At 33.6% G+C, this 14,406-nt stretch overlaps 1 protein-coding gene across 1 annotated transcript in view; it reads right to left on the bottom strand.

The window, feature by feature from the left end:
* Positions 1-261: 261 nt before the first annotated feature.
* The window catches only part of LOC134715533 (pentatricopeptide repeat-containing protein 2, mitochondrial-like), a 32,583-nt gene continuing 18,438 nt past the window's right edge, over positions 262-14,406 (bottom strand). The window contains exons 5-9 of the mRNA XM_063577772.1: positions 13,936-14,118; positions 8,654-8,770; positions 7,253-7,333; positions 2,392-2,505; positions 262-844 (exon numbers count right to left, since the gene is read on the bottom strand). Coding sequence (XP_063433842.1) covers positions 623-844; positions 2,392-2,505; positions 7,253-7,333; positions 8,654-8,770; positions 13,936-14,118 — 717 coding nt within the window. The 3' untranslated portion in view covers positions 262-622. The remainder of the gene's footprint in view (positions 845-2,391; positions 2,506-7,252; positions 7,334-8,653; positions 8,771-13,935; positions 14,119-14,406) is intronic.

Genomic DNA, 14,406 nt, shown 5'->3' with positions numbered 1-14,406 from the left:
ATCTCAAGACATTTAGGTCAAACATACACATCTAGCAAATGCAAGTTAGGACTACATCTCAAGTACAGAGACCTTGGCAGAATGGGTATTGTCCATCAATAAAGCTCCAATTGTAGTCCATCTATAAAGCTCCAATTGAAGTCCATTAAAAAGCTCCATTTGAAGTCCATTATAAAGCTCCAATTGTAGTCCATTATAAATCTCAAATTGTAGTCCATCTATAAAGCTCCAATTGAAGTCCATTATAAAGCTCCATTTGAAGTCCATCTATAAAGCTCCAATTGTAGTCCATCTATAAAGCTCCAATTGAAGTCCATTATAAAGCTCCATTTGAAGTCCATCTATAAAGCTCCAATTGTAGTCCATCTATAAAGCTCCAATTGTAGTCCATTATAAAGCTCCAATTGTAGTCCATTATAAAGCTCCAATTGTAGTCCATTATAAATCTCTAATTGTAGTCCATCTATAAAGCTCCAATTGTAGTCCATTATAAAGCTCCATTTGAAGTCCATTATAAAGCTCCAATTATAGCCCATCAATAAAAATACTTTTATGGCACAGTGTATCAATTTCTCTAGACTATATTTCTGGCATCTGATCAATTTCCACGCAAGAGAACATTTCAATATCTGTGATGATCTCTAACAAGTCGTCCTCGCTTATCTTGTAAATTTTGTATATGTTCATTATCAGGTCTACTATTGAGAATTGTATCACAAAGTTTGTCAAATATTGAAACATCATTTATAAGTTGAGCTTTTTCCAAATCCATTTTTGTATTACTAAATGTCTGTTTTATTTGTGGATCATCATTTCTGTCAACCATTTCACTTAAAGCTTCTATCTGCAATGGGAGAAAAGACTGTCACTTTTAAAGGTTTCAAATTTTTCAAAATATAGAAGAATCTGTGATAGGACGAAATGACACTTGTATTTGAATGCTGGTTAAAAAGAAGTGATATCTACTGATTTCTGTTTTCCTAAGAGCTATTAGATAACAAATCTATTCTTTCAAAACATGGCTACCCTTTATTGAGATTGCTGCTGAGAGTCACCATTTGGAAAAATCTGGGTTTTTTTTTGTTGTAAATTAGATGTTCATCTTCAATATATAAACTAAAGCCTTTACAGCAAAATGTCTTAAGTGTGATGGTTAAGATGATATGTTTGTTTAGCTTGCTTGCTAGCTGAACCGTGAAGTCATTATTAAGTTAAACAACTAATTTTCCTGATTTTAGCGGATATAAATCACCTCTGTGAATATGTAAAAAGTCAACTTTTTCTTATCTATCTTCATTAAGACAAATTTAGTATCGCGAAATTAAATAACAGCGAAATGGATTAGGAAGAACTAAACGCAAAATAAAGTACATGTAGGGGTATCAGCGAAAATAAGTTAGTTTACAGTATACTACTCTTCTTTAAGAGAAGACTAGTTTGACAGATAAACAATCTATCTGTCTGTAGAACTAGACTACTCTGTAAGGAGGGTAGTATACCTAACCTAATAATAACTTCACGGTTCAACTAAAAAGCTAAAATTGAGAATGGAAATGGGGAATGTGTCAAAGAGACCACAACTTGACCATACAAAAGACAACAGCAGAAGGTCACCAACAGGTCTTCAATGTAGCCAGAAATTCCTGCACCCGGAGGCGTCCATCAGCTTGCCTCTAAACAAATATATACTAGTTCAGTGATAATGAACGCCATTCTAAAATCCAAATTGTACACAAGAAACTAAAATAAAAAAAAAATAATACAAGACCAACAAAGGCCAGAGGCTCCTGACTTGGGACAGGTACAAAAATACGGCAGGGTAAACATGTTTATGAGATCTCTACCCTCCCCCTATCCCTCTAGCCAATGTAGAAAAGTAAACATGTAACAATACCAAAGATTCTGCCTTTACCTACACACTCGATGCTTTCTTCTGTAAATAGGTCTGTGTTTGTAGGTCTTTTGTCTTAATAAGTTTCTCTCTCGCTATTGTTGTTTTGAAGAAATTTGATAGGCAAATTTTTTTTAAGGGCAATAACTCTGCTAGAAGTGTTGATTACAATAAATTGACATCCCCTTTTCTCATTTGACTGACATTCACTGTACCATAAGCCTTATATGCATCTTGTTAAATGGTTGTTATTAATTGATGAGGTTTTTCTCATTTCATGTTTTTTATATCGATTAGACCCTTGGTTTTCATGTTTGAATGGTTTTACACTAGTAATTTTTGGGGCCCTTCATAGCTTGTTCAGCTTGAGCCAAGGCTTCATGTTGAAGGCTATACTTTGACCTATAATGGTTAACTTTTACAAATGGTGACTTTGTTGTAGAGTTGTCTCATTGGCACTCACACCATCTTCTTATTTCTTTTATTCCATTTATTCTTACACAATCTGGAAATATTTTAGATGGCTTGTCATAGCTGATAGATGTCTGGACATGATATTTATCAAGCAATTCCATTGCAGCATCTACTTGGTCAAGTCTGGACAATGCAATTATCTGGAAAAAAATATCATGGAGTAATAATTTGTGTAGGTTTCAAGAAAAAAATAGGGCACACAATGGCATATAGTTTGGTTACTTTTTTCCTGGGTACTAATTTTCGTGGATAAAGGAAAACTTACACATTCAAGTATATTTAATTTCGTGGTACAGTGTTTTGCTGAAGTCTACATAAAAGCTTTTAGAAAATTTGGTATTCGTTGAACATTTAATTTTGTGGTACACCTTCAACCAAGCAATCCATGAAAATTGGTATCAAACGAATAATAATGAATCCATGGTATTTCAGCATTAAAATACTTACACAAAAATTGAACGTTTGTGCACGGCAGCACCCATTTGTTTGGTAAACTTTTGACTGTGTTTTTGTTGAATGCACATTTAGATATCATTGAGAAGTCAGACATACACTTGACCCTGTTCAAGGGAGTTGTCTCCTTATCTTTGAAGTTTTAAGAGCAATCAACTATTATTAAATGATTTATAATATTTGAACTGATTACCTGTCATGCATAGGTGTTAAATGTTACAGCTTCAAAAAATACAATATACATCTAAATCCTTAATCTGAAAAAAGTATTTTAGTGATTTCATGGTGGCCTTCCAAAATGACCATAATTCATATCACAAAACAGTGGCAGATCCAGGGGGTTTCCAGGTTGGACCCCCCCCCCCCCTTTATTTTGGACAATCATTGCATTTGAATGGGGACATGTAGTTGGAACCCCCTTTTGTCCTGGGTTAGGAACCCTGCCTTTTAAAAATGGCTGGATCCACCCCTGCAAAGAAAATTATAAAATTCAAAGACTGACAAAACAGAACTATTTAATAGGAAAAACAACAGACTGGTTTATGATAAGTTGATAACACCTTTTTTATTTTGTATCTAAATTTGTAATACATGTATGAACAAGAATTTGTCTATAGTTAATGGATGCCCCACCCACGCTATCATTTTCATTGTTCAGTGGACTGTGAAATTGTGGTCACTGTCAAAACTCAAATTGGCATTCAAAATTAGAAAGATCATATCAGAGGGAACTTGTGTACTAAATTTCAAGTTGATTATACTTCAACTTTATCAAAAACTACCATGGCCAGAAAATTTAACCTGAAGCGGGACAGACAGATGGACAGAGGAACTGACTAACAAAAAACACCACAAATTAAATAAAATTGTCCCTAGATGGAGTGGAAAAAAGTATTTTAGTCAATATTATGACTACCAAACGCAAAACAGACTAGAGGTTCTAAAGAGCCTGTGTCGCTCACCTTGGTCTATGGGAATATTCAACAAAGGACACAGATGGATTCACGACAAAATTGTGTTTTGGTGATGGTGATGTGTTTGTAGATCTTACTTTACCAAACATTTTTGCTGTGTACAGTTATCCCTATCTACCTATACACGTAGAAAAAAGTATTGCAACACCAAATTGAAATTCAAGCATAATGAAGGTTGTTCAGATGGAAACCTATTGCATACAAGACAATCCTAAAAAGAGAGTGGTGGCCATACAGGAGCCTTTTAACAAGAACTGTTCGAGATCGACTCATGGTTACTGGTTATCGTGCGATAAGACCATATCGGAGACCATTGCTAACGAACAGACACACAGTTTTCCGTATCCAATGTAGTGCAGAGCTTGCCAAAGTTGGAAATTAGCATCTTGGAGGAAGATCCAATGTTCAAATGGAATTCGGTTCATCTTCCTTGACCTGATCGTAGCCCAGATTTGAACCATTTCGAGCATATTTGTGACATTATTGGGCCGAAAGTGTGCAAAAGGACACCCCAGTTCAAACACATCATGAAATAAACAATGCCCTTCATCAGAAATGGTTGCTGCTACCTTAGCAACACATTAGCCAATTTATGGCAGGAATCAGAAGATGTTTAGATGCAGTTATCCGTTTGAATGGAGGCTGCGCACAAAGTAATAATTCTTTGGCGTAAAATGATCAACCATGATGTGAACAGTCATCTGAAGATTAATTTTGAAATGTCTGACATTGTTAAGATCGACTACAGTAAAAGTTGTAAAACACATTTTTGTGCAGAAAAAACACTTCGTTTTGTTTAAATTGTATTTATATAAATCTTTATTTTCAAACATTTTTGTTCGTTTCAATGCCAATGTTATCATAAACTATGTTTCAATAATATTATACACATATTTTGTTATATTTCATACAAAAAAGAGGCTGATTTTTCAAATTCAAAAAATCAAGGTGTTGCACTACTTTTTTCCATGTGTATATAATGATTGGCCCACTAGTTTCAGTGGAAAATGTTATTAAATTTTAAAAATTTTATGAAAATTGTTTAAAATTGACTTTAAAGGGTGATAACTCCTTAAGGGGTCAATTGACCATTTTGGTCATGTTGACTTATTTTTAGGTCTTACTTTGCTGTAAATTATTGCTGTTTACAGTTTATCTCTAATAATATTCAAGATAATAATAAAAAGAATGTGTCCTCAGAACACGAATGCCCCACTCGCACTATCATTTTCCATGTTCAGTGGACCGTGAAATTGGAGTAAAAACACAAATTTGGCATTAAAATTAGAAAGATCATATCATAGGGAACATGTGTACTAAGTTTGAAGTCGATTGGACTTCAACTTTATCAAAAACTACCTTGACCAAAAACTTTAACCTGAAGCTGGACAGACGGACGAGAGACGGACCAACAAACAGACGGACGAACGAACAGACGAACGAACGGATGGACGAACAAACAGACAGACGCACAGACCAGAAAACATAATGCCCCTCTACTATCGTAGGTAAAAACAGCAAAATTTCCTTAAAATTACCAAGTCAGGGGCAGTAATCTAACAACCAGTTGTCCAATTCATCTGAAAATTTCAGAGCAGATAGATCTTGACCTGATGAACAAAATCAATTCCAATCAGATTTGCTCTAAATGCTTTGGTTTTTGAGTTTTAAGCCAAAAACTGCATTTTACCCTTTTGTTCTATTTTTTACCATGGTGGCCATCTTGGTTCGTTGGCCAGGTCACCGGACACAATTTTAAAACTAAATACCCAAATGGTGATTGTGGCCAAGTTTGATTTTATTTGGCCCAGTAGTTTCACAGGAGAAGATTTTTGTAAAAGATAACTAAGATTTGCGAAAAATGATTAAAAATGGACTATAAAGGGCAATAACTCCTAAAGGGGCCATCTTGGTTTGTTGGCCGGGTCACCAGACAAATTTTAAAACTAGAAACCCCAATGATGATTGTGGCCAAGTTTGGATTGATTTGGCCCTGTAGTTTCAGAGGAGAAGATTTTTGTAAAAGTTAACGACGACAGACAACGACGGACGCCAAGTGATGAGAAAAAGTCAAATGTAAAAACAATAGCCTGAATTATGTTAAACTCTTTTTTAGTTCACCTGGCCCATAGGGCCAAGTGAGCTTTTCTCATCACTTGGCGTCCGTCGTCGTCGTCGTTGTCCTGCTTCCGGCGTTAACATTTACAAAAATCTTCTCCTCTGAAACTACTGGGCCAAATTTAACCAAACTTGGCCACAATCATCATTGGGATATCTAGTTGAAAAATTGTGTCCGATGACCCAGCTTACCAACCAAGATGGCCGCCATGGCTAAAAATAGAACATAGGGGTTAAATGCAGTTTTTGGCTTATAACTCAAAAACCAAAGCATTTAGAGCAAATCTGACATGGGGTAAAATAGTTTATCAGGTTAAGATCTATCAGCCCTGAAATTTTCAGATTAATCCGACATTCAGTTGTTAGGTTGCTGCCCCTGAATTGGAAATTTTAAGGAAATTTTGCTGTTTTTGGTTATAATCTTGAATATTAATATAGATAGAGATAAACTGTAAACAGCAATAATGTTCAGCAAAGTAAGATCTACAAATAAATCAACATGACCAAAATGGTCAGTTGACCACTTTAGGAGTTATTGCCCTTTATAGTCCATTTTTAACCATTTTTTGTAAATCTTAGTAATCTTTTAGAAAAATCTTCTTCTCTGAAACTACTGGGCTAAATTAATTGAAACTTGGCCATAACCATCTTAGGGGTATATTGTTTAAATAGTGTGTCCAGTAACTCGGCCAACCAACCAAGATGGCCGCCATGGCTAAACATAGAACATGGGGATAAAATGCAGTTTTTGGCTTATAACTCAAAAACCAAAGCATTAAGAGCAAATCTGACAGGAGGTAAATTGGTAATCAGGTCAAGATCTATCAGCCCTGGAATTTTCAGATGAATTGGATCATCAGTTGTTAGGTTGCTGCCCCTGAATTGGTAATTTTGAGGAAATTTTGCTGTTTTTTGTTATTATCTTGAATATTATTATAGATAGAGATAAACTGTAAACAGTAATAATGTACAGCAAAGTCTGGAACTAAAAATAAGTCAACATGACCAATATAGTCAATTGACCCCCTAAGGAGTTATTGCCCTTCATAGTCAATTTTTAACAATTTTCATAAAATTTGTAGATTTTCACTTACATTTTCCACAGAAACTACTGTTATAGATAGAGATAATTGTAGGCAGCAAGAATTTTTAGTAAAGTAAGATCTACAAACACATCCCCATCACCAAAACACAACTTTGTCATGAATCCATCTGTGTCCAATATTTAATATTCACATAGACCAAGGTGAGCGACACAGGCTCTTTAGAGCCTCTAGTTTATTTTGTATAATTACCTTCTAGTTGTGCATCTTCCATGCTAATATCATATACCTGTACTTACTTTTAATGCTGTATTCAAACTCTGGACAAAATCACTTTCAACAGACAGTTTCAGTATTTCTAATGATAGATCTGGATTATTCTAAAAGAATCAAAGTTATTTCATCTTAGTTTTTTGTTACATGGCTTTCAATTGGTTTAAAGAAGTCTCAGCAAAGAAAAGTGCAATAAAGATATTATTTAAAAAAAAAAAAAAGAAGTCTCAAAAATGTTTTCTTCATTTATTAGAGATAAATGAAATATTTTACACCTTATGGGGTGGCCACTAGATCTTGATTATTTCAAAAGAATCAAAATTATTTATATATGTTTTTGGTAATATGGCTTTCAATTGGTTTAAAAAAGTCTCAGAAATATATTCCCCATTTATTAGAGATAAATGTAATTTTGTACACCTTATTATTGAGCCATGAACATTGAAACACTGCTCAGGAACTCAAGAGTGCACTCAGGACACAAAAGTGCACCAGGACATGTAAGATGTTTTAGTGAATGTTCAGGGTATGCATTCGATAGATAATTTAATTTTTGATCTTATATTTTTTGTTTTGAAAAATCAATTCAATATTCGAGAAGTCATTTAAATTTTTATCTGCACACACTTTTTTAGACTTTTTATGCACGACCTATGATCATACTTAATACTAATTGTCGTGTTGATTAGATGGTTTGATCGTTAATAAGGAGGTGTGTCACTGTGATAGTAATAAACACATACTGCTTTTGCTAAAATGTTAAATAAACTTTTCTTCTTCCTTTTGTTTCAGCTTTGTAATAATTGAAAAATTTCCCATTCAATTGTCTTCGTTTTTTAAAACGTTAAGAAAAAATAAAGATCAAAATTCATTACAAAATGTGGTGTCCTTCAGGATAAAAACATGTTTTAACAACATTTGTCTACTTTTGCCTATTGTTGAACATTATGAAACATAATGAAACTCATCCTCAATATCCCTAGGATTACATAAAGTATAAATAAAAAGTTTTCTCTAATTATTTTGCCATCTACCAATTTCTATATGTTCAAAGTTCTAAATATACAAAAAGAATCACTATTTTTGTTATACATATTTGCTTTGCTGTTTGGTAAAACAGGACATGGAATAATTCAGTGGTTATTCATTCCATTGCAAGGAAGAGAGGTGAATAACCCTCTGGGTTTCTTGATTTGTACACAAGTTATCACCCATGCAAACGACATCATAGTAGTAAATAAACAAAATGGCAATGTTATTGTAAAATTTTCTTTGAATATAAATATCATGTATATAGCAGTTTGACAAACACTAATATTGATCATTGAGAAGGTTAATGTTTCCTTAATACAACATGATTAAAACATTCAGCTGCTTTTCACAGAGTTTATTAATCCCTGTAGTATTATGTACCACCTTTAATGTACCTGATTTAAAGCTAAGGCTGCAGCATATGCTCTTGTTCTTGGTGATGTTATTCTCTTACTGTTGTGATATGTAGCTTGAACTAACTCTGTAGCTTTTTCTAATGCTTGTTGACTGTTCTGAAAAATATATTTAAACCAATTCATACCCCATTGATAAATTCATTGATGATTGATTCCTTGTTTTAAAATAAAAATAAAAATTCATTCAAGACAATGGTTTAAAAAAGTGCTTGGCCATTTTCTAGTTCTTTCATTTCCAGTTAGTTATAGTGGCATTTTTCACATAAGAAATAAAAATAGACTGGTCAGAAGCCTTTGAAAGAACCTCTGTTCAAAGGCTGGTTGTAAACTGGCAGAAAAAGATAATTTTTGTTGAGCTGTAGATTAGCATTAACTTGATAGGTAAAGGCATAAAAGATCATGTGTTTGCTTAGTTTATAGGAATAAGTAAGAATAGAATTCATATCAAGACTTAACAACATTGTGTCCATAGTACACGGATGCCCTAATTGCGCTATCATTTTCTATGTTCATTGCACTGGGGGTAAAAACTCTTGTTTGGCTTTAAAATTAGAAAGGTCATATTATAGGGAACATGTGAACTAAGTTTCAAGTTGTTTTGACTTCAACTTTATAAAAAACTACCTTGACCAACTCTTTAACCTGAAGCCGGACAGATGGACAAACCAATGGACACACAAACCGAATCACAGACCAGAAAACAAAATGCACATAAATGGAGCATAAAAACAAAGCGACACAAATGGCCCTGTCTCAAAAAGTTGAAAAATCTGCAAATTCAATAACACATGTAGAAACAAACATGATGGTAGTCTCATATTGATATGTTCATGATTATAAAATAACTGTTAACAAATCTCAGCTCAAAAAGCTGACAAAAAGTTTGTTTAATCTGTTTAATTTTCAACAATTTTTAAAGTTGAGAACCCTTAATTTCGGCAAAAATTAATGGAGCAGAACAAAACTTAAACTTGATCTGTAACTCATCATGAGTAACTCACATACCAAAAATCAGCCCAATATCAAAAGTCTGTATAACTGTGATTTTCAACAATTTATCAAAGTTCAAAGCCTGTAATTTCAGCAAAACACAGTGGAGTGGAACGAAATTTACACTTGATCTGTATCTCACCATGGTTACCTCACATACTAAAAATCAGCCCAATATCTGAAGGTGTCAAGAAAAAAGTCTGTATAACTGTGATTTCAACAATTTATCAAAGTCCAAAGCTGGGTTAAAATTTTAAGAAGGTAGATCTTAGTTTATCATTTTGTCTCAGACAACTTTTTCTAATGAATTAAGCTATACAATGTCAGCAGTTTTTATTTCAAAATCAAAATTACTAGACAGTGCTGTGCATTATAGATATACATGTATATAAGCAAGAAATAAAAGAAGAACGACTTATCACTTTTTGTGATGTTTGTTTATGTTCCCAAATGTTTGTTTTTGAAATTGTAGAATACACCCATGCTTCTTTTCATATACTTTAGTATATATTCTTCTTAACATCCATATTAATATGCAATTTTACGTAAAATTTTCGAAATTAACTCATAAATGTTAAAATCAAATGCAGCCATTAGTTCTGGTTGATAAAATTATTAACATAGACGATAATGCTGACAACGATGCTGGACAACTATCATGTATATCTTGCTTTCCTCACGCAAGACAAAAAATAACTCAACACTTTTGTGACAATTTAAAGTTGATTCATATTCCTCAACTCTAATTAATGAATATCATTACTATTGGGTTGCTGTCTAATTTTACTGCATTGTGTTCCCTCATTGGATCCATGTAAGTCCCAAAAAATAAAGCAGGAAAACTCGAAGCTATAAATGAGGGGCCTGATGGGGGGGTCTAATCACGATTCACTAGTTGTTTTTATTATTTTGTCAATCACGATTCACTAGTAGATTTTTTGGTCAATCACGATTCACAGAAAATAAATTTCCATGATCACGGATCACGAAAATATAATAAAAACTAGAGGCTCTAAAGAGCCTGTGTCGCTCACCTAGGGATATGTGAATTAAACAAAGGACGAAAAATGGTTAAAAATTGACTATAAAGGGCAATAACTCCTAAATGGGTCAACTGACCATTTTGGTCATGTTGACTTATTTGTAAATCTTACTTTGCTGAACATTATTGCTGTTTACAGTTTATCTCCATCTATAATAATATTCAAGATAATAACCAAAAACAGTAAAATTTCCTTAAAATTACCAATTTAGGGGCAGCAACCCAACAATGGGTTGTCTGATTCATCTGAAAATTTCAGGGCAGATTGATCTTGACCTGATAAACAATTTTACCCCATGTCAGATTTGCTGGATAAAAAAACACAAACTTTAAACAAGATACATCAATGATGATTGTGGCCAAGTTTGGTTTAATTTGGCCAAGTAGTTTCAGAGAAGAAGATTTTTGTAAAAGATGATGGATATTTACGAAAAATGGTTAAAAATTGACTATAAAGGGCAATAACTCCTAAAGGGGTCAACTGACCATTTTGGTCATGTTGACTTATTTGTAAATCTTATTTTGCTGAACATTATTGCTGTTTACAGTTTATCTCCATCTATAATAATATTCAAGATAATAACCAAAAACAGTAAAATTTCCTTAAAATTACCAATTTAGGGGCAGCAACCCAACCATGGGTTGTCTGTTTCATCTGAAATTTTCAGGGCAGATAGATCTTGACCTGATCAACAATTTTACCCCATGTCAGATTTGCTCTAAATGCTTTGGTTTTTGAGTTATAAGCCAAAAACTGCATTTTACCCCTATGTTCTATTTTTAGCCATGGTGGCCATCTTGGATGGTTGACCGGGTAAAAAAAACACAAACTTTAAACAAGATACATCAATGATGATTGTGGCCAAGTTTGGTTTAATTTGGCCAAGTAATTTCAGAGAAGAAGATTTTTGTAAAAGATGATGGATATTTACGAAAAATGGTTAAAAATTGACTATAAAGGGCAATAACTCCTAAAGGGGTCAACTGACCATTTTGGTCATGTTGACTTATTTGTAAATCTTACTTTGCTGAACATTATTGCTGTTTACAGTTTATCTCCATCTATAATAATATTCAAGATAATAACCAAAAACAGTAAAATTTCCTTAAAATTACCAATTTAGGGGCAGCAACCCAACCATGGGTTGTCTGTTTCATCTGAAATTTTCAGGGCAGATAGATCTTGACCTGATAAACAATTGTACCCCATGTCAGATTTGCTCTAAATGCTTTGGTTTTTGAGTTATAAGCCAAAAACTGCATTTTACCCCTATGTTCTATTTTTAGCCATGGCGGCCATCTTGGATGGTTGGCCTGGTAAAAAAACACAAACTTTAAACTAGATACATCAATGATGATTGTGGCCAAGTTTGGTTAAATTTGGCCAAGAAGTTTCAGAGAAGAAGATTTTTGTAAAAGGTGATGGATATTTACGAAAAATGGTTAAAAATTGACTATAAAGGGCAATAACTCCTAAAGGGGTCAACCGACCATTTTGGTCATGTTGACTTATTTGTAAATCTTACTTTGCTGAACATTATTGCTGTTTACAGTTTATCTCCATCTATAATAATATTCAAGATAATAACCAAAAACAGTAAAATTTCCTTAAAATTACCAATTTAGGGGCAGCAACCCAACCATGGGTTGTCTGTTTCATCTGAAATTTTCAGGGCAGATAGATCTTGACCTGATCAACAATTTTACCCCATGTCAGATTTGCTCTAAATGCTTTGGTTTTTGAGTTATAAGCCAAAAACTGCATTTTACCCCTATGTTCTATTTTTAGCAATGGTGGCCATCTTGGATGGTTGACCGGGTAAAAAAACACAAACTTTAAACAAGATACATCAATGATGATTGTGGCCAAGTTTGGTTTAATTTGGCCAAGTAATTTCAGAGAAGAAGATTTTTGTAAAAGATGATGGATATTTACGAAAAATGGTTAAAAATTGACTATAAAGGGCAATAACTCCTAAAGGGGTCAACTGACCATTTTGGTCATGTTGACTTCTTTGTAAATCTTACTTTGCTGAACATTATTGCTGTTTACAGTTTATCTCCATCTATAATAATATTCAAGATAATAACCAAAAACAGTAAAATTTCCTTAAAATTACCAATTTAGGGGCAGCAACCCAACCATGGGTTGTCTGTTTCATCTGAAATTTTCAGGGCAGATAGATCTTGACCTGATAAACAATTTTACCCCATGTCAGATTTGCTCTAAATGCTTTGGTTTTTGAGTTATAAGCCAAAAACTGCATTTTACCCCTATGTTCTATTTTTAGCCATGGCGGCCATCTTGGATGGTTGGCCTGGTAAAAAAACACAAACTTTAAACTAGATACATCAATGATGATTGTGGCCAAGTTTGGTTTAATTTGGCCAAGTAGTTTCAGAGAAGAAGATTTTTGTAAAAGATGATGGATATTTACGAAAAATGGTTAAAAATTTACTATAAAGAGCAATAACTCCTAAAGGGGTCAACTGACCATTTTGGTCATGTTGACTTATTTGTAAATCTTACTTTGCTGAACATTATTGCTGTTTACAGTTTATCTCCATCTATAATAATATTCAAGATAATAACCAAAAACAGTAAAATTTCCTTAAAATTACCAATTAAGGGGCAGCAACCCAACAATGGGTTGTCTGATTCATCTGAAAATTTCAGGGCAGATAGATCTTGACCTGATAAACAATTTTACCCCATGTCAGATTTGCTCTAAATGCTTTGGTTTTTGAGTTATAAGCCAAAAACTGCATTTTACCCCTATGTTCTATTTTTAGCCATGGCGGCCATCTTGGATGGTTGGCCGGGTAAAAAAACACAAACTTTAAACTAAATACATCAATGATGATTGTGGCCAAGTTTGGTTTAATTTGGCCAAGTAGTTTCAGAGAAGAAGATTTTTGTAAAAGTTAACGCCGGACGCCGGACGACAGACGACAGACGCCAAGTGATGAGAAAAGCTCACTTGGCCCTTTGGGCCTGGTGAGCTAAAAAACCTGTAGAAAATGGAACATGATAGGGAAAATGCACCCACCATGAAGAACCAAAATAACCCATCAGGCCCCTCATAAATCATGGCAAAGTTACCACTTACTATAGCTCTTTGAACTACAGGAGGAATATCTATCATACCTTTAGCAATAAAGTTTGATATTAAAATGAATCATGTTCTTCATTTCAAAGATATAAACAAAACTAAAAAACAAATATTACCATTTTATACAAAGCTGCCATTGCCAAAGTCATGTGATTTCTCAGTGGTAGGTGCTTATACTTCTGAGATCTATCAAGTTCTTCATAACATTTGACAACTTGGTCATACTTTTCTCCCTCATACAACAAATCCATATAGATCACAACTGCAGTCAGGTGGAATAGCAGATTTCTCATTCCCTTCTGAAGTGATAAAAAAAAATATCAATTAAGAAATAATTCAGGAGGGCTTAAATTTGTACTGATTTTACCACAGGTTGGCTCTTTATGCAAAATATTTATCAAATCTCAAAGCAGGTTTCTGGAAATTTATAAAAAGTTGAGGACAGCACCTGCATTGTAGCAATATGTTTTTACTGATAACTTTTATATTTGACAGAAATAAAGGGCCAATATTAGAATTAAATGACTACTTCTAGCTTCTATCAATGATGTATAATTGTTATAATTCTATAAAAACATTTTATATTT

The sequence above is a fragment of the Mytilus trossulus genome, chromosome 4 (assembly GCF_036588685.1).
Source record: "Mytilus trossulus isolate FHL-02 chromosome 4, PNRI_Mtr1.1.1.hap1, whole genome shotgun sequence".
In the NCBI taxonomy this organism is placed as follows: Eukaryota; Metazoa; Mollusca; class Bivalvia; order Mytilida; family Mytilidae; genus Mytilus; species Mytilus trossulus.
The sequence above is the reverse complement of the archived record's forward strand: the minus strand, read 5'-3'. Positions and strand labels throughout refer to the sequence as shown.